This window comes from Camelus ferus, chromosome 3, assembly GCF_009834535.1.
Source record: "Camelus ferus isolate YT-003-E chromosome 3, BCGSAC_Cfer_1.0, whole genome shotgun sequence".
In the NCBI taxonomy this organism is placed as follows: Eukaryota; Metazoa; Chordata; class Mammalia; order Artiodactyla; family Camelidae; genus Camelus; species Camelus ferus.
In genome coordinates, this window is record NC_045698.1 from 43,053,712 (window position 1) to 43,077,639 (window position 23,928).

A 23,928-nucleotide genomic window follows, 5' to 3' on the forward strand; every position below is an offset into this window, starting at 1 on the left:
TAATTAGTTTTTTCCTTAAAAGATAAAAAGGTAAACTTTTCTAATTATATGTGTATAATTTTGAAAAAAATTGAAAGATTTGAAAACTAAATTATTTTGGTATTGAAATTTTCCTTCCAAGTATACATATGTGTGTGTGTTACCCTACAAAATTGGAATCTTATATATGAATTTCTAGCCTATTTTTTTCTCCTCACTTGACATTACTTGAATACTCAAAATTTAGATGTCATTGATTTTATTTTATTATGTTTTGATCTAGTTAAAACATAGATGCCCCATCTTACATGATGCATGGGAAATGCTTGGATCAGTCATTTATAGTAGCATTCCTTCTTTATACACACATTTCAGAAGATTCTCTCTCGAGACTCTAGTGATTTTTCTTCATTAGTTGTACTGGCTGTTAAAGCTGATAAAACAGAAGGCAGGGTTTCCTTTATATATGAGAGATCAAGTTTTTCATGTCATACATTTGTCACTTTATGTAAGAACCCATTGATCTGTGCATTGTATAATTCAGAAGGAAGTACGTAAGTGTCCATGCATGAATGCAGCTTCATCTATTACCACGGTCAAAAGAGAGGGTTCCTTCTGACCATGTATAATAGAGAAAGGATGGCTATTTAACCTGGTCAAGAAAACCTTCCTGGAAGAAATGATGCTGTGTTGTGTCTTATGGGAGAATTAGGAGTTAACTAAGTCAAAAAAGAAACTGGTGAAGGTGGGATTCCTCTATCACAGAGAACAGCACATGTTAAAACATGGTGACAAGTAGAAATTATACCTTATTTAGGAAGTACAAGCTAACATTAAAGTTTGAGGAGGAGCCTGCCTTGTGAAGAGCAGGGAGGAAGAGTGTTAAAGGTAGAGGGAACTGCATGCAAAAAGGCTCTGAAGAAGGAGTGAGTTTGATGCGTTCCAGGAGCTGAAAGCAGACCAGTGTGACCAGAGCGTAGTGACAGGAGGGAGAGTGAATTGAGGTTGGAGAGGTAGGGAGAAGCCAAATATTAGAGAGCTTCACAGGCTATGGGGAGGAGTTTAAATCTCACCCTAAAAGTAATGAGGAACAGTTGAAGGGGATTAGTTAAAAAGAAGAGTGCAGTAGTCAACTGTGCATTTTAGGAAGATCACGGTTGGCAACATGATAGAGAAGAAATTGGATGAAACACACTGGAGTCAAGGAGCCCTATCGGGAAGCTATGGCAAGAGGAGAACTTGATAGAAGACCACAGCTGTGAGATGGGAGAGAGAGAGACTTAAAAGAGGTCTAAGAGGTGATGGATTCCATTCTCTGAGGTGAGGGAGAAGTAGGAGTCTAGGACAATCACAGAGTTTCTGATTTGGGCAACTTGTTACGTGGGTACAAAAGAAAGGTTAGGCTTGAGGTGGGGTGAGACATGAAAAATAATGTGCTTAATTTTGTGCATTTTGAGATTCAGTTAACTTGAAAAAATCTGTATAACATTAATATGGGTCTGGAAGATAGGATCGAGGCCTGATGTAAACTGATTGATATGTTCTTATGGTCTTGGTGGGGGTGAGGTCACCTAAGAATAGTGTATGGTCTCTAATCTGTTTTGTGTCCTAGATCCTTTGCAGTGACTAAAACTGGGCACCTTCTTCTGGGAAATATATGATATCCACAAACAAAATTTTATGAATTTACAGGGGATTTTTTTAGATCTCCTGAGGACCAGGCATGGAAGACGTAGGTCCGTGGTTATTAACTTTTAAGGCTAAAGAATTTCTTAAACATCTCGCTGAAAATTCTCACAATTTCTATCCCTAGAGATTTAGTTCAGTAAGACTGAGATGAGAGCTAAGATTCTATATTTTTAAACAAACAATCCATGTTTTATAGTTTGAGGACTAGACTTTGAGGACCACTGCTCTAGGGTCCACATACCTCAAGTTAAGAATCCTGTCTCACCATGGCTCACCTGATCAGAGAATTACACGAGAAGAAGTTCCACTTGGGGTAGTTTCTTTCTTCTTCTGTCCTCTCTTCCCTCTCTCTCTCCTCCTTTCTCCTTCCTTTCCTCTCTCTACTAATGTTGGGAGCTGTTCTGGAAGCTGAAGATACAGCAGTGAGCAAAAAGTCCAGAATTTTAGCTCTCACGGAGTACTTCCTCTAGTTATGGGAGAGAGACAATCATTACATAAATAATTAAAATATATAGTAAATCAGATGAGTGGTAAATGTTTTGGAGGAGAAAAAAAACAAGAAAGGGGAATAGAAAGTCCTGGAGGTAAGTAGGTGGTTCTGCCATAATAGGGGGATCAAGAGAAGTATCACTGAGAGAGTAATATTTGAGCAGAGACCTGCAGGAGGTGAAAGCGAGCACTGCAGATGCAGGGAGTAGGAGTGTTTCAGGCTGGAGAGAACAGCAGCTCCAGGGTTGGCTAGTGTTGCTGTCCTGGAGTCTAGGAGATCATGTCACGGAGGTACAGATTGTATACAGTCTTGAGTGAATTGGGCATCCACTGGAGGGTTTTGAGAAGAGAAGTAATTGCTATGACTTAAATTACAGGAAGAAATCTCAGCTTCTCTACCTCCACCTCTTTTACCTGAATTAGTCCCTGGGTGAGGTCAGTATGCTGGCCAACTGCCTCCAGAAGCCACGTTTCCCACTGGGAAAGAGTAGGGATGTAGATGGCCACAGTATCCTGGGGGACTCAGAGTGAGCAGTCTGTGCCGCGCAGAGGGGCTGGGTGTGGACTGAGCAACAAGCCTTCCTGGGCTCTGCTGTACTTACCTCGCTGGCCTACAGCAAACCCCAAGGGGTATTCCCACCTGCAGCCAATTCTTCAAGCCCTTACTCATTCAAAACAAAACAAAACAAGCAATAAACCTGGCTGAGAATGCAGTGAGGAGAGTCTGAGATGGACCTCTGGAAGTGAAGGGAGAGAATGGATTGTCCAGCAAATCCTCCATTTCAATTTTTGCAGGATGCAGACTGTGAAGGTGCGGAGCATGAGGAATATGCTGATGGTGATGAGAAGAACCTGATGAGAGAGAGAATTGCAAAGAAGTTGAAAAAGGACACAAGTGCAAATGTTAAGTCAGCTGGAGAGGGTGAAGTGGGGAAGAAATCAGTTAGCCGCAGGTAAGGCAGGCATGGCGCTTCCCGGTATCAGAGTTTTTGTCTCCTTGTTCTTTACTTTAAATTAAGATTAAGTCCTCTTTCCAATTTATTTTCTAAAATACTATTTTCTTAACATTTGATATATGTATTAGTTATGTTAAATTAGCCCACTTGGAGGCCTAAAAGCAAATAGACCAGTTTTAATCACAGCAGTACTCTATGAGTCAAATTCCACTTCACTTGTTTCTGATCTCTTCATTAAAAGCCTCTAACATGTCTTATATTTGGGGAAAGAGATGTATTAGCTAGATGTGGAAGATTCTATTTGTTTAAAACCAACAAGAGCAGTAAAGTAATGGTGGGGGAAGGGGATAGCTCAAGTGGTAGAGCGCACGCTCAGCACCCAAGAGGTCCCGGGTTCAGTCCTTGGTACCTCCTCCCAGCGGAAATCAATAAAGATACCTAATTACCTCCCCCTCAGAAAGCAGTAAAGTAATGGTATAGAAGAGAAAGAGATGTCCTCTGATTTAGGTGAGTAAAGTCTGTCAAAACTGGTAAGAAATGTGTGGGCCTGAAAATACTCATGTCTTTTCAAGTCTGATTTATACTATCTGTCTCTCCTAATCTTAGTGGTATCATAAAAGAAATTTCAGCAAATGTCTGATGGTAAAGAGTGGTTGAATTTTTTGACTCAACATTTTATTCTCCTGAAATTCAGCTTAATTGAAAGACTCTCCTTTGTAACTCTATTATTACAACTTTTATGGTATATATTTTAAATAATACTGCTTTAAAAATAGTAGTGTTTGTTTTCTTTGGATGGCCTACATTTGGGGATAAAATAGAACTAGCTATATATAAACAACATTCTTTTTTTCATTGTTTCCCATCCTCATACAGAAGAACTTAAAAATGAAAAGCATTTCCATGTTGTCATCGCTTAGCTCCCTCAATTTTTTTTTTTTTTTTTGTTTATGTAACTAGAAAAGTAATTCTCGGAAATTTCTGTTAATGATATAACCTTCGCATGGTACTTAGAAGTTACCTTAAATATCTTTCTCCCAGCAACATTCACCTGATACTCAAGTAATCACCATTGAATAATTTAATATAGTAGATTAACTTCGGGCCACTACTGCCTGAAGATTTTGTTGATCATGTATATGCTTATACATACATGGAGCTGAGGGCCTCTTATCAGCTTTATTAGTCAAATCATTAATATAATCAAAGATATTTTTTCTCTCTCTCATTTAAGACATGCATTTGCTGATTTTTAAGAACAATGAATTTTTAAAGATTTCATTTATAATGTGACAAAAATACATTTTGAATTTTTAATAGATGAACCAAATATTTGTCATGTTTAAGTGCTTTTTAAATTCTCAACTCTACTCTGTTCTTTTGGTGTTAATACAGTTCCAAATACTTGTATACCCTATAATTAATATAACTTAAAATTTAGCAATTTTCTATAAACTAAATAAAGCTTATTTGGATAAATTTGCCTTAGTAAACTGTGGGAACACCAAACACCCATTTATAACTCTTCCCCTCTTTGCCCAGGTTTTCAATATTCACATCTTCCTCTCTCCCTCTTTCATCCTGTCTCTCCTACCTACAAAGAGAAATAAAAGAAAAATAAGGTCAGGATAGAGGAGAAAGTACAGAATCTTAAAAGGAAAATACAATTTTTTGTCTCTTGTCTAGAAACTTCTATGATTGTCTCACGACCACTTATTTAGAGTACAAAAATTACCAAAATCATTAGTGCTTTTGGTCAGTTTATACCAGCTTCACTGTAGTTGAAGTCTCAAGTTAATTTTATGTTAAAAAAAAAACAAACCAAACAAAAAAACCTCTAAGAGTCTTAAAAAACTGTAATGTGGTAAGAAAGGATAATTATATTTAAAGGAAAATTACTGCTCAGTCTAAGTTGAATTATAATGGGTATAGCTGCCAGCCAAATAGGATGTCAGTATGAAATCATTACGTATTCAAAAAGCAGTGCTCTTGGTGTATACAAAGTTTTCTTCTGGATGTGCTTGAATATTCTTGTTATCCTCGGGTCATTTTCTGATTCAAGTAGTAGGATCAGGGACTAGACTAGCCTACCAGCCTTTTAGGCAAGGAGCCATTTTCAAAGTATAATTTTACTGAAAATTGGTGGTATTGCTTCTACTGGTAAAGCAACATCTGGAATCAGTTATGTTGAAGTTGTTTATCACTTGGGATGTTAAACCTATGAGCAGATCTATCGAGTACTTAATATTTAAGTTGGGAAATGATATTTAACAATATATTTCCAACAAATTTTCATGGAGTAGAATATTTCCCTAATTGTTCTGTTGAAAAATACTTAGAGGTTCAATAAGGAAAAATCCAAAGCTCTTCCCCCTTCTCCCCTTTCTTTCCTCTCACTGTACTTAAGGCTTCTTAAGGATTTCTGTCCCTTGCCTCCTTCCTTTTCAAAATGTTATCAGTCTCACTCTGTTTCTTATCCAGTCCCCTCCTCTAAGCCTATACGGACCACTGGATGCTGCTGAGCAGAATCACACAGACAAGTGCAAGTCCCACCTCAGCTCTGCCTCCAATGCTTCTTCATTACCTGTTCCTGGGTGCTTCCTCTAAACCTAAATTCACTCTCTCATCAGATCACCTGGCTGCTTGTGCCATGAAACAGGAGAAATTCTTATCCTTTTCTCTTTCCCCTCTACCCTTTCAGACTAATTTTTATCCCCTTTTCTTCTTTCTCTTTAAAGCTGAAAATCTTTCTACCCATTCAAAATTATTCCATCCTCTTTCCTTTGTCTTCAGTTTTCCCTCTTCACTCATTCCTCTCCTTCAGCTTGTGCATAGACTTGAGCCTCTTGGAGCATTTAAGAGTAAAAACAAAACCTCTTATTTTATTTCCTGTCCCCACCACCTTAGTTCCCATTTATTTCTACATATACATCTTCTAGTTTTTCCCTCATCACCCCCTAAAACTCCTCTTACTAAGGCTACCTCCTTGACAAATCTAATGGCTGCTTTCCAATTTTTGTTTTTCTTAGTCTCTGCTATGGAATTTGGCTTTTTTTTTTTTTTTTTTTTTTTTTTTTTTTTGGTCTTTTCCTTCTTGAAAACCATCTTCCTCAAAAACCTTCTACTTAAATTGTGACCTGTGGACCAATTGCATTAATATCACTTGGAATCTTTTCAGAAATACTGAGTCTCAGGCCCCACCTCACACTTTCTGAATCAGCCTCTGCATTTTAATAGGATTTCCGGTGATTTGTACGTTAGGAGAGTTTGAGAAGCACTCCTTTAGAATACTAATATTTACCACCAGTGCTCCTGGACTAGTTCAAGTTTATGTCCTCTTACCTCCAGGGTCAGCAACTTGGTAGTACCTTCTCTGACTCCCCAGGGTATTCCTGTTGCACCTTTCTCACACTTCTGTGATGGTCAGTATGACAGCAGGTTATATCTTTTTTTTTCTTCTTTGTGTACCCTTGTACTGTAATTTTCTTGAAGGCAGAGATTGGGTCCATTTATCCATGGTCAAACATCACAGGTTCCCAAATATGTATTGTCGCAGTCTTAAGTGAGTAGGTCGTGGGACCCAGGTTAAAGTTCACAATAACTTGCATGTGTGGGGGGTAAGAAGTACATGTACGCATGCGCTGGTAGCATGAGTACGCATTTTGAACAATACGCATGCGCGGGCATAATAAAAGGGCCAGTGAGTGCAGACGCCTGAGCGCGCGAGCCACCCGCTTGTACTGCGGTAGAGTGCTGTTCTGCTGCATGTCGGCTTCTCGCGCCTTTTTCCAGCTGGGCAGCACACCTTCTCGAATCCCTCTCCAGCTTCCCGCGGCTGACATGTATATAAATGAATGAACAAAAAAAGTGAGTGAATCCTTTGACCAATCACTTTGTCCTCGAGACCTTTTAAGTACCTTGCTTGTATTCATCACATGAGGTTTACGGGTTTGCCCGCTTCCTGTGCTTAGAGTGAGCTCCTTCAGAGACTGTCTTACATTTAAGTCTTTTGAGTCTAGTAAAATAAGCATATGGCATATGGCAGTTGTTCATTAAGATTTGTGTAGTGAGTGGGTGAGTAGATGAATGAAAACTCTTGTGATTCATTAGAGGCGTGGTTTTCACTGCTGACTCCATGTTAGATTAACTGGAGGAATGTTAAAAAAGAAATACTGACACCCAGGCCACTCCCAAAGATCCTGAATCACTTGGTCTGCAGTGAAGCCTGGGCGTGTCCTTTTTAACTTGTTAACTTTCTATTGAAGTGTAATGTACATTCAGGATATATTTGTATGAGCTGTATTTCATAGTGCACATATCATAAATATATAGGTTGGTGTATTTTTACAAACTTAATACACCCATATACCCATCACGCAGATCACGAAACAGAAAATTACCATTACCCAGAAGTCTCCCTCTTGTGCTGTTCTGGTTACTTCTCCCCTCATTCCCTAATAGTACCACTTTTCTAACTTCTAAGAACATAATGTAACTTTGGGGCAATAATACTTTGTAAAATCTCTCCAGATATTCTAATGTGTGTATCTAGGGTTAAGAACCCTAATCCCCACCAAACACTCTATTACTTCTGAGGCATAGAATCATGTAAAAGTAATTTAGAAAAAGTGTAGTGTCACTTCAGGTCTTTTGCAGTCTACCAGGGATAAGACATATCAACTGAACTTAATTTAATCTCTGAAAAAGATAAAGGGTTGGTATAGTGGGAATCAAGTAATTTTAGAAGAAGGAAAATATGATATTTGAGTACTCTAAATGTTTTTCAAGATTTGTGCTGGTAAAAGTTCAAATCAGTCTCTCAAGCTTTTCCATAATTTGCATCACCTGAGAACAAGCCCCACCCTGATCAATTCAGTCAGAACTTTTGGTATGGGACCATAAGTTTTAAAAAGCACAGGTGATTCTAATGTGCACTCAACATAAACTGCAGTGTGGTGGTAGTTGCAGCCTCTTTCGGAAAGTCCTATTTTAAAACATTCTAGAGAAACTTATTTTGCCTGTAGGTGGAGCTCAGCTGCTGCAAGTTAATCATATAAACCAAACAGTTGTCTACCCTACTTGTTTTTAGCATCTGTGTATTGATTTATAATAAATGGCTAAACAGTAAAATCAGATGTAGCAAGCAAGTTGGCTAGTCAAAAATCAGTGGTTTGTTATGGTGATTACAATCATTATGGAAATTCTGTCTTTTATCGTTTAATTTCTATCATCTTTAGTTTTGTTGTGATTACTCTAACTTCTAAATTATTTTCATCAAATTGAAATATAAATCAAAGAAATCCTGACACATATATCCTCAAATTACGGTCTTTTGGTAGTTATCTTTAAGGTTAACTAGAGTGGCATTAGTTTTGATATTTGAACATGTTCTGGTTTGATCAGCTATGTTCTGTTGACCTGTCATATTTAGTTGACTGTGGCACTATTCCTTTTTCATATAACGAGTATCTTTTTTGGTAAAGTTAAGTAGAATTTGTGTTTTATTCATGAGCTGTGGTTTGGTTGATGGGATATGAAATATCTTACTATATGATAGCTTCAGAAATTTAGATAAAAATATTGAAGTTGAGTTTGAAACCTAGTGAGTAGGATTGAACTTTAAATTATGAAGCCAGGGGTAATACAGTCTTAATATACCTCCTGAGGCCTGGGTGAACAGCCAGATGAACGGTTGCTCATTTTAGTCTTTCAAGTCTCCTTTTGTTGGCTTTGAAATCTGTGACCAGGATTTCTTATGGAACTTTGAATACTTTTTCCTTAATATTTTTAGCCTTCTCAAAAATATTAATAAGCTTTCTTTCAGCCTCAGTGAATTCTTTGAGTCTTAATATACTTTGTATTCTGGTTTCTCTTTTATGATCAAACTATAGGAAGTACATAGTTGTCTTTAGTACATTAACTAGGTTTGTTTTAGCCAATTCAAAAAGATAATAAAATATTTAAATTTCAAACATTTAAAAGATTTACATATTAAAAAATGATAGTACTAACTTTAAAAGGTAGTACAACAAAGATTGAAATCCACAGATGTTTTAACAACCCTATTTAAACCATTAGAATCATCTCTAAGAAGTACCCCCTTTATGTCCTCAGAACATGTCTAAGCAAGGAATGAAATTAACCTGTTAGAGCATTTCTGCTTCCTTTCACCTTTTGCCCCAAGGTGTTGTACTGAAGCAGACAGTTTAAAAAAAAAAAAAAAAAAGAAAAGAAAGAACGAAAAAGGAAGAGAAAGAAACGTGAGATCTTTATACTGGGTAATTGCTCTCTGAAAATTCGCAAGTATTATTTCTTTGGTATGGAGTAGTAGTCTAAATGCTGTATTTTCAGGAAATACTTGGGTTTAACAGCAGATATTAAGCTTTGAAGCCATTGACTTTAATGAAGTTTGTATACTTTTACTAGAACTTGCCTTTTATTTTTTTATATATTCTTTCCTAACCAATCATTCTGTTCTCAAATGTATGTTACTTTTGGTTGTCAGTTACTGTGTAAGAACTGCTATGTGCCGAGCACTGCCAGGGGCCAGGAACATGAAGACAATGGAGAAAATGTTTCTGTCTGCAAATGTTCACAATTTAGCCTAAAAGTAAGAATTATAAACAATTAATTAGGGGTGGGTATAGCTTAGTGGTAGAGTGCATGTTTAGCATGCATGAGATCCTGAGTTCAGTCCTCAGTACCTCCATTAAAAACAACATCAATGCACACACACCACAATTAATTACAGTTCAGTATGGCAAATGCTCTAAAAGAAGTCCATGCAGAACATTATAGATGTTAAGTAGACAATGTGTATTTCAGGAAAAGATTAAAATACCAGGTTAAAAAAGGGTTGAGTATAAAATTGCCATTTTATTATAGGACAAGAATAGTCAAATACAGCAATTTCTTAAGTTTCACCCTAATGGTAGTAAGATAAGCAATTTTGGGGAACCACTATTTAAGAGAAATAACATTTTATCATTGTCAAATCCTTTAAATTAATGTTGGATAATCTCTCAGTGTAGACTAGATGGTTTATCCTATTGCCTTTACCTGTTATGTTTAAAATTTTGGAATAGTAACAATTATAGTGTAAACCATACCATCATTTGGCATTTCTGGCAAGCTTCCATTTTTCTTCTTTTTGGATCTTTATAGCAAGAATTTTTGGATGTTCTGGGCAAAACTGTTTCTTGGGCTGTTTGAAATAAAATACATCTTTAAAAATGTCCATTTAGTTCACTGAAAACCTTAATCCATATCCAAGGAATCACCTTCAAAATAAAACAAAAAAGCTCTTGAATTTCAGTTATATATTTCAGAAATACAACAACCCTACTGTTTTTACAATTATATTTTGTATGGCAGACAGGAAGCAATGAAATGCACATGTAGGGGAGATTCTGCTGTCAAAATGGGAAAAAGATATTTGCATCTCTTTAGAATGTATTGATTTGTATTACCCTTGAGAGTGACATTCTGTTGATCTTGCAGTGTCAGTTGTTTATAGGGAATGGAATTGTACATTTGAAATGTAGTATTGAGATTATGTGCAAACATTCTTTAAGTTATTCAGGATTTGAGGAAATGTTCTCTACTCTGAAACAAATATAGCCACATTTAAGAGTTTTGAAATATTCTTTACTTTCCTACCTTCGTTGTCTGTACATTGTGAATTCACCTGTAATTAAATTGGCAAGTGTGAGTTTGGGTAAAATACAGAAGAGCCACCCAAGAGGCCAAGTTCTTGTTTAGCACACAGTTAAAGGCACATGAAGTTACACAAGGGCCTGAGGGAGAGTTACAGTTAGTGGTTTTATTTTGTCTGACTAGCCTTTCTCTCTCCTCTATTTAGGGATTTTACCTTTCAAAGATTTCTTAGCTTTTACCCATTAATTGAGTTGCTCCTTTATACTGGGCACTGTGCTATGTCCCGGGATGCCCAGATTAGTAAGTCTCAGCCTCTTCTCAAGTTGCTTAGTTTCTAGTGAAGGGAAACAGTTGTATAAGCAAATAAGGGCTGTGAAGTGTTCATGGGTGAGCTAGCCAGAGAATTTGTTCTCTTATTCCACAAGTGTTTATTGTTCTTCGACAGTGTGACCAGGCACTTTGCCGAGTCTATTTTATTTCTCTAATTTAATGCCCAGAAGAAAGGTACAAGGTACAATTTGCATCATGATTCTCATTTTATAAAAAACAAACAACCAAAAAACTGGACTTAAAGAGGTTAAGTGACTTGTGGCCAAAAAGTGGCATAGCTGGTACCTGAATCTACAATATTGTGACACCTCTAGGGAGCCTGGAGAGGGGTTGTTCAGGGCCAATGCCTACGTGTCCAGCTGAAGTGTGACTCTCATGTGGAATGTTTCCAGCAAAGGTGTAACATCATTTTAGGAATATGCATTACTCTATAGAAGTGTAGGGGATGGGTTAGAGGAAGGAGATTGAAGCAGATAGACAAAATAGTAGATTACTACATTAGCCCAAGGGAGAGGTAGTCAGGGTCTAACTAAGGTAGTGTCTGTTGGGGGATTTGAGATAATAAAGAGGTGGTAGATTGGATGTAGGAGGTATATTTCTGGCTATATTCTAGATGACTCTTGTGGCTTAGATAATTGGCTAAGTGGTGGTGATAAGCACTGAGATAGAAACTCTGGTTGTTCCTAGTGCTTCCCTCACACATTTTTGTCCTGTTTGTCCTTTCTGTTATACCTCGATGTCCCAACATATAAACATACATCCTGATTTGTTTCTTATTGATTGATTGGTTGATTGAAGGAGAGTCAATTACAATGTGTCAATCTCTGAGGTACAGCACAATGTCCCGGTCATGCATTTATATACATATATTCGTTTATATATTTTTTTTCCATTAAAGGTTATTGTAAGATATTGAACATAGTTACCTGTACCATACAAAAGAAACTTTAAAAATCCATTTTTATGTATGGTGGCTAACATTTGTAAATCTCAAACTCTCAAATTTATCCCCTCCAACCCTCTTTCTCTGGTAACCATATGATTGTTTATTATGTCTGCAAGTCTGTTTCTGTTTTGTAGATGAGTTCATAGTGTCCTCTTTTCTTTTTTTTTTTTGGATTCCACATATGAGTGATATCACATGGTATTTTTCTTTCTCTTTCTGGCTTACTTCACTTAGAATGACAATCTCTAGGTCCCTCCAAGTTGCTGTAAATGGCCTTATTTTATTCTTTTTTATGGCCAAGTAGTATTCCATTATATAAATAATACCACAACTTCTTTATCCAGTCATCTGTCGATGGACAGTTAGATTGCTTCTGTGTCTTGGCTATTGTATATAATGCTGCTATGAGCATTGGGGTGGATGTATCTTTTTGCATTAGAATTCCGTCCAGATATATACCCAGAAGTGGGATTGCTAGATCATGTGGTAAGTCTATTTTTAGTCTTTTGAGGAATCTCCATACTGTTTTCCATAATGACTGCACCAAACTACATTCCCATAAGCAGTGTAGGAGGGTTCCCTTTTCTCTACAGCCTCTCCAGCATTTGTCATTTGTGGGCTTTTGAATGATGACCATTCTGACTGGTGTGAGGTGATACCTCATTGTAGTTTTGATTTGCATTTGTTTGATAATTAGTGATACTGAGCATTTTTCATATGTCTATTGGCCATTCATATATCTTCACTGGAGAAATGGTTGTTTAGGTCAACATCCTGGTGGGATCTGTTCCATATCATCTTTTTCAAGGGTTGAGGATGAAGGAACAGCCTCTTTCTGAGAGGAGGCATGGCAGAGGGAAAAGAGTGATGATGAGTCATACACCAGCACTTACAGCTTCTGCTTAGAAGTGGCATATATACACAATTTCATTGGCCAGAGCAAATGATCTGGCCAAGCCTGATGTCCATGGTGAAGTATAAACTTTTCACTGAGTGCTTAGAAGCAGTAATATAATCTACTAAAGTCTCTGTGCTTTAGCCAGAAATTGCCATGTGACTGTGTAATAAATTTAATCATCTTCCTGGCAGGCAAGACAAAAAGAGGCATTATAAAGCTTACCTGCCATTATCTGAATTTTTAAAAGAAAGGTATCAATTCCTAATTATCTCAAACACTTAAAAAGTATAAAATTCTAAAGGAAATTCTATTTTATCAGTCTTTACACAAAAGGTAGAGAAGAACATAATGAATATTTCCTCAAGTTTTATAGGAGATGCAGAAACACTTCATATGTACATCACATTAAATCATAACTTTCTTAGTAAGTATCTTACGGATCCTTTCGTTGTAAGTGGGAATAGAGACCCACGTAAATTAGCTCAAGTAAAGGGATTTCTGTATAAAGGAACAGGGAAGTTATACAGAATTCAGATAAAAGAATTGCATACAGGCGTCATGGGAAAGGAAGTTGTCAGACACTTAGATTTTTCTCTCTCCCTCTGCAGCCTCATCTCTCTACTTTCCTTTATTCATTTGTTCCATTATCTTCTACAATCTTGCATTTTCTCTGTAAGGCTCTAGTCTGCTCTGTCTTGTACTTCAGCTCTTCTGAAGTAAATTGACTCGATTTCTGTGTCCCAAATCCAAATTCTTGGGACACAGAATCTTATTGGCTCAGCTTCAGTTAGGTGTCTATTCAGTTGTATTATTGAAGAGGATAATGATAGTGGAGGGGAGTTAAAAGCCATGAGATGTGTAGGTGACAGAAATGACTAGTCCCTCCATCATCTGTCCTTCCCTTCTTACTTAATAATGAGAACCCCAATTTTTAAAATTGAAGTATAGTCAGTTTACAATGTTGTGTCAGTTTCTAGTGTACAGCACAATGCTTCAGTCATACGTGAACATACATATATTCCTTTTCATGTTCTTTTTCATTATAGGTTACTACAAGATATTGAATATTGTTTCCTATGCTATACAGTAGAAACTTGTTTTTTTTTGTATGTGTATTTTTATTGAAGTATAGTCAGTTTACAATGTTGTGTCAATTTCTTTCTATTTATATACAGTAGTTAGTATTTGCAAATCTCAAACTCCCAATTTATCCCTTCCCGTTCTCTTTCCCCCTGGTACCCGTAAGTTTGTTTTCTATGTCTGTGAGTCTGTTTCTAGATAACCCAAATTTTTAGCTGGATTCATGACTGCCTAGCTAAAAGACATTCACCAATCTCCTAAGTATGGCCTTGTGACCAAGTTCTGGCTAATGAGATGCAACAGAGATGTGTGAGACTTTCAGGCAGTCTTTTTTTTTTTTTTTTTTTTTTTTTTTTTAAGAAAAGGAGGAGGCTAGCCCTTCTTCATCCTTTGCTCCTGCTACCAACCTGACACACAGGTTGGATCTTTGAATGGCAGAATGGAGCAACCAAAGGAGCCTGGATCCTTGGAGACTTGATGGAATCACAGTTTCATCTTGGATCGCCTATCTCAAACTTTTTCTGTGTGAGATAAAATAATCTTAAAGTTGTTAAAGCCATATTATGTGGAGTTTCTGTTAAGTGCGATAGAACCTAAACCTAACTGATAGCGTAAGGCTTTTTCTTCCAGGGCTGTGAGGAGGGTAGGTTCTCTAAGGTGGGAATGTGGGCAGGCAGGAATTAAGTAGCTGCTTCACTATTTCACATAGCTTTCTTAGTTGGCTTTCTTGTTGTTCCTGGAAAAGAATCATCCTAAAAACACCCAACATCTCCACCGCCTTCTCACTTGTGGCTGATCATCTTGCTGCTTATTTCATTACAGAAACAGAAATAGCAAGAGAACTTCCTCATTTTCCACCACCAAATCTACCCATCTGCACCTGAATCCATATTCTTCTAGCAAAGGCAACCCCTCCACTCTGTGCTCTGGTCCTCACTTTCATACACGCTGTGGCCAAACTGTTCTCCACATTGCTCTTGTTGCTCACGTCACACCAGGCATGTGTCCTTCTTGCTGTTCCACCGGCACGCGAAGCTCATTGGTCTTTCAGGCCTCTGTACCTGGGGTTACCTCAGCTTGAAACCACCTTCTCCGAGATATTCTTAGTAACCATTCTTTCTCTTCATTCAATTCCCTGTTCAAATAGAGTCTCATCAGAGAGGCCTTTTCAGACCACATGATTTAAAATAACTCCCTCCATCCCTACCAAGGGTACATATCCTAATGACCTGGGACGAATTTTTTAAATTTGTCTGATTTTTACAAAATGTGTATGCTAGGACCTACTCCCTTCAAAAAACAAACAAACAAAAATCTCATTCAGTAGGTCTAGAATGTGATTTGCTCATATTTTTATAGTCAGTTAATTAATGAAAATACACATAACTTTTTCCTATATGTTGGGAGTATAGGTGAATGAAGATAAGTTTAAAAAGCAAGTTTGGAATTAGATTATCTGTCCTTTTCAGTGCTAGGCTCAAATGTTTGTAGAAGACAATGGTCACTCTATTCCAGGGAGGTGAAGTTAGAGGATCACTTTTCCTAGCCAAAATAAGTTTTTTTTTTTTTTCAAGAAGTTCTACATCTTTTAAGAACAGCTGCTGTAGTGTTTCATCAACATTAATCTTCAAACGAATGGATTTTGTTAGCGTTATTGAATCTTCTCCTTTAAGCTTGTCTTTTTAAAAGTAGACACAATATAAACTATTCAGTAATGACCTACTTTCAAGAGGAATCTCATAGAATTCATTACAGTTCTTTCCTACCTTTTTGCCAGTTTTAATATGTTAGTAATATTTGATCTCTCCCCCCTCCTTAGTCTTTATTATTTAGACGTTGCTAAACCGTGTGTATCAGTTTATTTAATGTAAGTGCACATTTATATTGATTTCAATGAATGTACTATTTAAAAGCACCTATGGAGTGTTAAATCTTAGAGAGTTTTTCCATTGTTACTCTAAGGTATGCTTTCAGTGGCTTACTAGATTTTTAATGTAATTTTATATTTGGTTTATTTTTCAGTAAGCCGATAAGTACAGTAAGACTGTTTCTTCCAGGGCTGTGAATAGAGTGGGATCTTTAAGGTGGGAATGCGGGCAGGGAGGAAATGAATATAAGTCTTACTTATATTATCTTCTACTCAATTTTTTTTTGTTAAAGATCCTTAATACATTTTCCTGGTATTCCTAATTGCTAATTTTGTGATGTCAACGTAGTCTGCTTTACATTTTAAAATTTATAGTGTTGATTTAGCTGCTTTTTAAAAGAATTATCTTGTTTAAACAGTCTCAAATTTATTATATGATAATGGGTAGGATTCTATTCCTACTGAAAAGTACTTTTCTTGTGGTCAAAGACAGTTATTAATTGGTATGTGAGCCTAAGTACTGAATCATTTCTTTTTAATTTGTATTTTTAATTTGTTCTAGAAATTCATCAGATCAAAGGTGTATATGTACTTAGCAGATAGGAAGTTAGATTTGTTCTTTGCTGTATATTTGATTTTCTTGATTCTAAGAAAAAGAATGTTTTCTTAACTTCAAAAGTTATGTAACGACTTCCTGCCAGTTTCTTTCTCCTTTTAGATAACCATTTACTTTTTTGGTTATATTAATCATTACAAATTAATTGAAAATTTCCGGATATGCTTATTTGCTCACAATATTGACAATAACTTGAAATATCTTAAAGACAGGCTTTGTGTAAGGGAGTTAAAAAGAAAAACCCTTGGCTTGGCTTCAAAGAGTTTAGAATGATATCATGTAGGCCTGAGACAAAGACTTGAGTGTTACCGTTCTTGTATTTTATATCCTTGCTGCTGTTTGGTAGGATTCAGTTTTAGGTATAGTTTATGCAAACGTGCCTAGTCACGTAGGAAAAAAGATATATAGCTTACCTGTGAAAGCATATTTAGTGTGATAGAAGGTGAGAATGTCTAATCCTGATGCTACTGGAGAGTAGCCCAGAAACTGAAGGCTAGGATAACCTTGCAGAGTTATTCCCCAGTCCTAATTATTTTGCTTTATGTTCATCATTATACTCTTAGGTAGGATTTATCAGTATCCTAGAGAAGTTCTAAAAATTACGATGTGTACCTTTCATTGTTTTAGCCTATACTGTGTAGTATGGAATGAATTTTGGGACAAAGTGTGTTTACATTTTAGTAGATATTTAAAGGTCTTTGCTCATAGTTTTTGTAGTAAGCCAATTAGTGATAAAAATACACATGTTACTTGACATTTCCTATATACTGAAAGCATAGGTGAATTAAGGTAAAAAGGTTAAAGAGCCAGTTTGAATCTAGATTATCTGTCTTTTTCAGTGGCTCAGATGTTTGCAGAAGACACTGGTTACTCTAGTCTGGGGAGACAAAGTGAGAGGGTCTCTTCTCTGAGCCAAACTGGCCTTGTTTCTAAGCTGTGCCAGTGAATAGCAAACAATTTTCACTAGGAAGAAAGGGACATACTCCTGTTATAATACACACAACTGTCAACAAGAATTAAGCACCTAGAACCCTGGCCTCCAGTGGCGGTTTAGAACCTAAAGATGGTTCAATTGCAGCATCACTGCTTTGGGTCTTTGGTGCTAGGGCCATAATATGGAGAAATGTTTGAATTACCTTAATTCATGGAGTTTAAGGTAATAGCTTTTTATGATGTATAGAAACTCCTAATTCAAGGTCCTTTTCATAAAACACTGATAAGATACTGCTATTCCATCAAAAAAGCATATAAGGCATGTTTGCATAAGAGAAAATTAATTTCAGTTCTTTTAAAAAGTTTCTAAAGTACTGTTTTAAGAATATTTGTAAGTTCATACTGTATATGTCTTTGAACTGTTATTTTTTAAAACAATGTTACTGTTGAAATTTAGAATAGATGAATACCTGGCACCTAAACCAGGTTAAAACAAAATGCAAGCAATCAAAACCCCTACAGAGCTATAAATCTGACGCGGAAATAGATTATGCCAAAGGGATTCACCTCAATTGGGCTATTTAAGGTTGAAAAAACTCCGAGTTTTCAGGCAGAGCAATTGCCTAGTCTTAGTATATTACTGCATGCTACAGTATTCTTTTTCTGCTTCACCGTTAAGTTCTGCTTATGTTAACATTTTTTTACTGTTAGATTTCCGTTTCTGATTCTTAGGACAGAAGGAAATCTATATACAGAGTTATGATACCTTGAACTAGAAGGAAGTACTTAAGTATATGCTGTTTAACAAATCTAGTGCATTATATACCTATTAAACCTTAAAGAAGGAAAAGAAATAGATGGCTAAACGATAGAGAGATCAACCAATGGAACAGAATACAGAGCCCAGAAATAGATTCACACAAACATAGTCAACTGATTTTTGACAAAATTGCAAAGACAATTTGATTGAGAAATGATAGTCTTTTCAACAGATTGTGCTAGAATAGAGTTCTTTGTACCCCACCAAAAGAGAGCCTTGACACATACCTCGCATTTTGAATAATGATTAACTCAAAAATGGATCAGAAACCTATACGTAAAACTTCTAAGCTTCTGAAAGAAAACGTAGGTTGGGTATAGCTCAGTGGTAGAGTGTGGCTTAGTAGCACAAGGTCCTGGATTCAATCCTCAGTACCTCCATTTAAAAAAAAAAAAACACAGGAGAAAAATCCATATGAACTTTGGTTTGATAGTGAGGTTTTAGATATAAAAGTCATGAAGTGCAGTGATAAAATACTTCAGCTTTGCAAAAGATGCTGTTAAGGAGAATGGACAGACAAGCCACAGACTAGGAAGCAATATTTGCAGATCACACATCTGATAAAAAGGCTTGTATCCAGAATATATAAAGAACTCTTAAAAATTAAACCAAAACTCTTAAACAAGCCAATTAGGAAGTGGACAAAAGATCTGAACAGATATTTCACCAAAGATAAGTGAGGCAAACAATATATGAAAATATGCTATATGTACATCTTTGCTGAGATGGACCACTATTATAAGCAAAAAAAGATTTAAATTTTTCTGTATATTGTTACCTCATATTTTAGTTTTAGTGAATAAGCAGGTAGAAGGAAACAAAGATTACAGCTTATTAATTTTTAAATCTGGAACTAGCTCCTAGTTTTATATTTTACACAGAATGTTAAAGTTGCCCACCTAAGCATAGGAGCAGAGTGGTATAGTAAAGAAAGTAGAGAAAGAATGGTGAAGTTGGAGAGCTTTCCCATCTTTCTGCAATTGTATTTGCAAAGTTTAACTTAGGATTACTCTCCAAGTAATGGACAATCTAGGTTTAAACACAGATATGTTTGACTTACCTGCCATATTATCCCTCCCCTGAGATAGGGCATAAAAAATGAGATAGTTGAATGGTGGACCAAGGATGCAAATAGTACATTCAAGGGGATGGGTAGGAGTTTGATATCCTGATAACCTGGGAACTTGTGTACTCATTGATGCACATCTGCATGAATTAATGTACAAAGTTATTAGAGTAGTAGACTGAGGCCAAATCAAGATGGGCCATGGATGGCATGTTTAGAAACTGGACTTTCTAAATGGTAGAGAACAATATAAAGTAAAATTGGAAACTGCCATGATCAGGTTTTTGCCTCAGAGGATCACTGTGGTAGTAATATGGAAAATAAACTGGAGACAGCCAACACTAGAGGTTGGGGAGACCAGCCAGGAGACTGCTTTAGTAGTCCAGATCCAGATAAGATACGATGAAAACTTGAACTAAGACAGTGTTCTCTTTGCTAGATAATTTGCATTCAGTAAACATTTTCTCAAACATCTTCAATATGTATGTGGTAGATATAAAGAAAGATACTCCCCCGCCTCAAAGCTCACAGCTAAGCCAGATGGATAGCTGTGAACTCTAGAACACAATGAACTCTATATAAAGCAGACGTTTAGAGAAAGTACAGTAGCTTCCTGGAGGAGGGAGAGATTAATTTTGACTTTAGGGATCAGGAAGCCTGCATGTATTCAAAGAAGATAGCATTAATACCAGTCCTTGAAGAAGAGGTAGAGTTTGAATAAGAGGAAATGGGTGCGGAGGGAATTTCCAGTAAAGGAAACTGAGAAAAGTGCAGTGTATTTGAGGAACAATCTGTTGTGACTAGAGGAGAGGATATAGTTGGAAATAGAACTGGAAAGATAGGTTGGGACCAGCTCATGAGGTACCTTCCAGGATAGTAAAGTGCAAATATAACTCATTTTGCTTGATTTATGTGTTAATTCAAGTGAACAGATAAACATAGATCAACTTCTTTTTTCACTTAGAGTAAGTCAACTTGAAAGATTCAAGGATGGATGAATGTTGGATTTCTACATTTTTCTGGAGGAGCAATATGAGTAGGGGGTTTGGTGAGATTACTGTGACAGGTAGTTATGTTTATTTTACCTTTTATAATTTGAAGATGAATACCAAATCCCTGTAGTAACTGAGGTTGTAGTTTAAGGAGAAGAATGAATCTACCAAGTGGCAAGGTGAAAACAAATTTTATTTCTGGCACTGTGCTAAAAATTTTATTTGTATGATGAATGTTACTCAAATTTAATGACAATTGCGATCTATAAAGATTAGATTCTGATCCCAGCATCAGTTTATCCTGAGTAAATTTTGAACAAGTCAACATTTTTGAATCTGTAAAATGCGATTAATATCTGCCCTTCCTATCCCAATAGGATTGTGATTAGGTCAAATGAAATTATGTGTATGAGACTACTGTTAAAACATGATGCCATTGGTGACCTATGATTACATAGTTTAAAGTGCTTTTGCTACCCACCACACAATCCAACCCCCTTTAACAACCATAGGACAGCCTACCTTTTGGCACTCCTTCCAACCATGGCATATTTCAAAATAAAATGAAAAAATTAATTTGTTAGGTAATTGACAATAATTATTAAGCATATATGGCAACCAGAGCAGTATTTAAGGGGATGTCTGTGTTAAAGCAGTGTGATACCAATGAAGTAGAAGAGATGAACCCACTCCATGGGGAAAATGTAGAGACAAGCCAAGCCTACCTAGAAAGAAAATTAGTAACTGCTGTTCTTCATAAACATCCTGGTTCTCTCACCTCCTACATCCCTCTCTTGGCTACAGAAAATGTACTCTGTCTATATCAGATGCAGTTATTGCCTAAATCATGTGCTGTAAGCCATGAGCACATGAAATTATTTCAGAAGGGAATACATTAAAAAGTACCAAGTGGCATAGACAGACTGAGTACTCTAAATACATAGGAAATCCCAAGTAAAATATTAAGTCGGATGAGGTTAATTAGTTTTCCTGAAGGTGTGTTTTAAGGCAGCTTTATACTGCCAACAGCCAGAATCTAAACTGGAGCAAGTACACTGTAGGAGTAATTTTGCTAATAAAAGAAATCTTCTAAGATAATGCATTTTACTGAAATTGTTAATTACTATTTTTATTTCATTTGTTTCATTTTGAATGTTTATAAAAAATGGAAGTATTTTTGAGAACATCCTGTTTATAATAAAAACTTAATGACAACTTCATAAAACAAAAATAGCGTGTTCTACAAATGTGATTATGGACATGTTCACTTAAGGAAACAAAATTAAAAGATAAAATTCTAACTTTAGCTAGTGTATGCAACTGTTTTATTTTAGAAAGATAAATGTCCTTGCTGAAAACTCAATGATGACATTTATTGCTTAGGAAAACATTGGTTTATTTTTTCCTTCTATGTGATTTTTAATATAGCACTTACAGAAACACTTCAAATCTTACTAAACAAAACAAACATAAAATATCATTTTTAAAATGAAGTATTAGTAATAAAGTTTTTCTTCCTACTCTTAACATTGTGATTCTCCTTGAATATTTACAATATTAGAACTTCTCTATGCCAAGTGTTTTAAGATACAGCTTAAGAGTTTTAAGATGTGGTTTTCAAAGTTTGTTTTTATATATATTTGACTTCTGAAGGGAGTATTTTTATGAAGTGACATTACTGGATTTTCTGCATTTGATAGGATAGCAGATGATCAATAAGCAGGGCTACTGAAGACAGTTGTGTCCATTGTGACCTGAAAAACAGGACTGAGCTGTGGAGTATGAGCATGGGCTGAAATCTAGCTGGAGTTCCACACCAAGCCTTGTGCACTGCTCAGGGACCACATCAGCCCAAAGCACTGGGTGCCTTTTTCTAATCTTTCAGCACAGAAAAGGTGTTTATTTCCTAGGAGGTTCCCCAGAGGGGAAGGTGCTTTATGTGCTAATGTGGATAAATTTAAGAAATAAAAGAAAACCAGCACATAGGTATGGTGGTGTTTTTCCATGGTTTCTGCAGAACAGTGACCTTGGTGTGGCATATTTTTAGTGACATGTAAGGCAACTTGGAGACAGTATATAATGGGAAGAGCTTTGGGAAGAGGTTTTGGAAATCAGGATGCTAGTCCTTGCACAACGTTTCCCCAGCTGTTTGACCTTGCATGTTCTTTTCTTAAAAACGAAAGGATTAAACTACCTTCTAGCTTCAAGGGTGCATCCAGCTTTCAACTTCAGTGAAAGTTTTATCTGGAGCATGGTCAGCAGGGAAAAGTTGAAACTGAGAATTTTCCAAATTGGCGCGTCTCATATGTTATTAAAAGTCTTTGAGAGAACGATTTACACGGTCTGTAATATGTAACAGTTTTGAAATCAAGTAGTCCTCTAACTTCCTTCTTTCTACTTTGTTTAATTTGCTCCTCCTTTTTCTCTTCTCCTTTTTCTCCTTGTCTGTTCTTTGTTGTTGTGTTTTCCTTTTTTAGTTTCTTATGCTGGAAGTTTAGATAGTTGATTTTGGACTTTCTTTTTTAGTATAAGCACTTAAAGCTCCAAATTTCCCTCTAAGCACTGCATTCTGTCGTTTCACCAATTATTATATGTTGCTGTGGTAGTCAGTTTCATCAACTGTCAACTTGGCTAGGCTGTGGACCCTAGCTGTTTAATCAAACATTAATATTGCTGTTGCTGTGAAGGTATTCCATATAGATACGGTTAAAGTCCATAATCAGTGACTTAAAGTAAAGCAGATTATCCAAACTAATCTGGGGGCCTGATTCAGTCGATTGAAAGGCTGAGGAGCAAAGCTGAGTCTTCGCTGAAGAAGAAATTCAATTGGTTCTGCTTCTCTGGTTAAACCTGGATTGATACAATTGCGCTTTCAATTTCATTCAGTTCACAGTACTGCCTAATTTATTTCCCTTGGGGCTGCTTCTTTGCCCTGTGGGTCATTTAGAAGTGGACTGTTTATTTTCCAAATATTTGGGAAATTTCCAGATATTTTTCTATTACTTATGTCTAAATTAATTTTATTGTAGTCAGAGGACATACTCTGTAAGATTTCAGTTATTTTACGTTTATTGAGACTTGTCTTTTGGTCCAGGATATGGCTTATCTTTGTGCATGTTCCAGGTGTACTTGAAAAGAATATGTATTCTGCTGTGATTGTTTGGAATGCTCTATAAGGACTTTTGACGGCACCTTAGACTTGCATTTTAATGTTTAAATTATACCTAGTAGCTTTAAATTTACTATTAGATCAGATTTTTTTAAATGACCCTATTTCTAAAAAAACTAAGACTAAGTAGTAAGTTCTGACTTTGTACTTCATTAGCTATTTCAATTAATAAGTTAACAGTTATTTTTAGCTTTGTTTCTTGCTACTTGATTATTTGCAGTAGGTCATAATATAAGGCAGCTGTTAGTTTTATGTCATTTTCTTTGTTTTATCTTGCATAAAACTTAGAAATCTTTCTCAGTTTCCTCTTGATTATCCAAGAATAAATTTTTAGTTGGTAAATTTTCTTGGACTTGTCTTACTTAATTTTCTTTAGAACATTTTGTGTGTGTGTGTGGCAGTTTTGTTGTCTCACCCTAAAAACAGAAAAAGTACATGGAAA

At 36.2% G+C, this 23,928-nt stretch overlaps 1 protein-coding gene across 3 annotated transcripts in view; it reads left to right on the top strand.

Annotated features, from left to right (window-relative positions):
• The window catches only part of CWC27 (CWC27 spliceosome associated cyclophilin), a 202,776-nt gene that overhangs the window by 34,676 nt on the left and 144,172 nt on the right, over window positions 1–23,928 (top strand). For all 3 annotated transcript variants that reach the window (XM_032473059.1, XM_032473067.1, XM_006186085.3), the window contains exon 10: window positions 2,953–3,110. In XM_032473059.1, coding sequence (XP_032328950.1) covers window positions 2,953–3,110 — 158 coding nt within the window. The remainder of the gene's footprint in view (window positions 1–2,952; window positions 3,111–23,928) is intronic.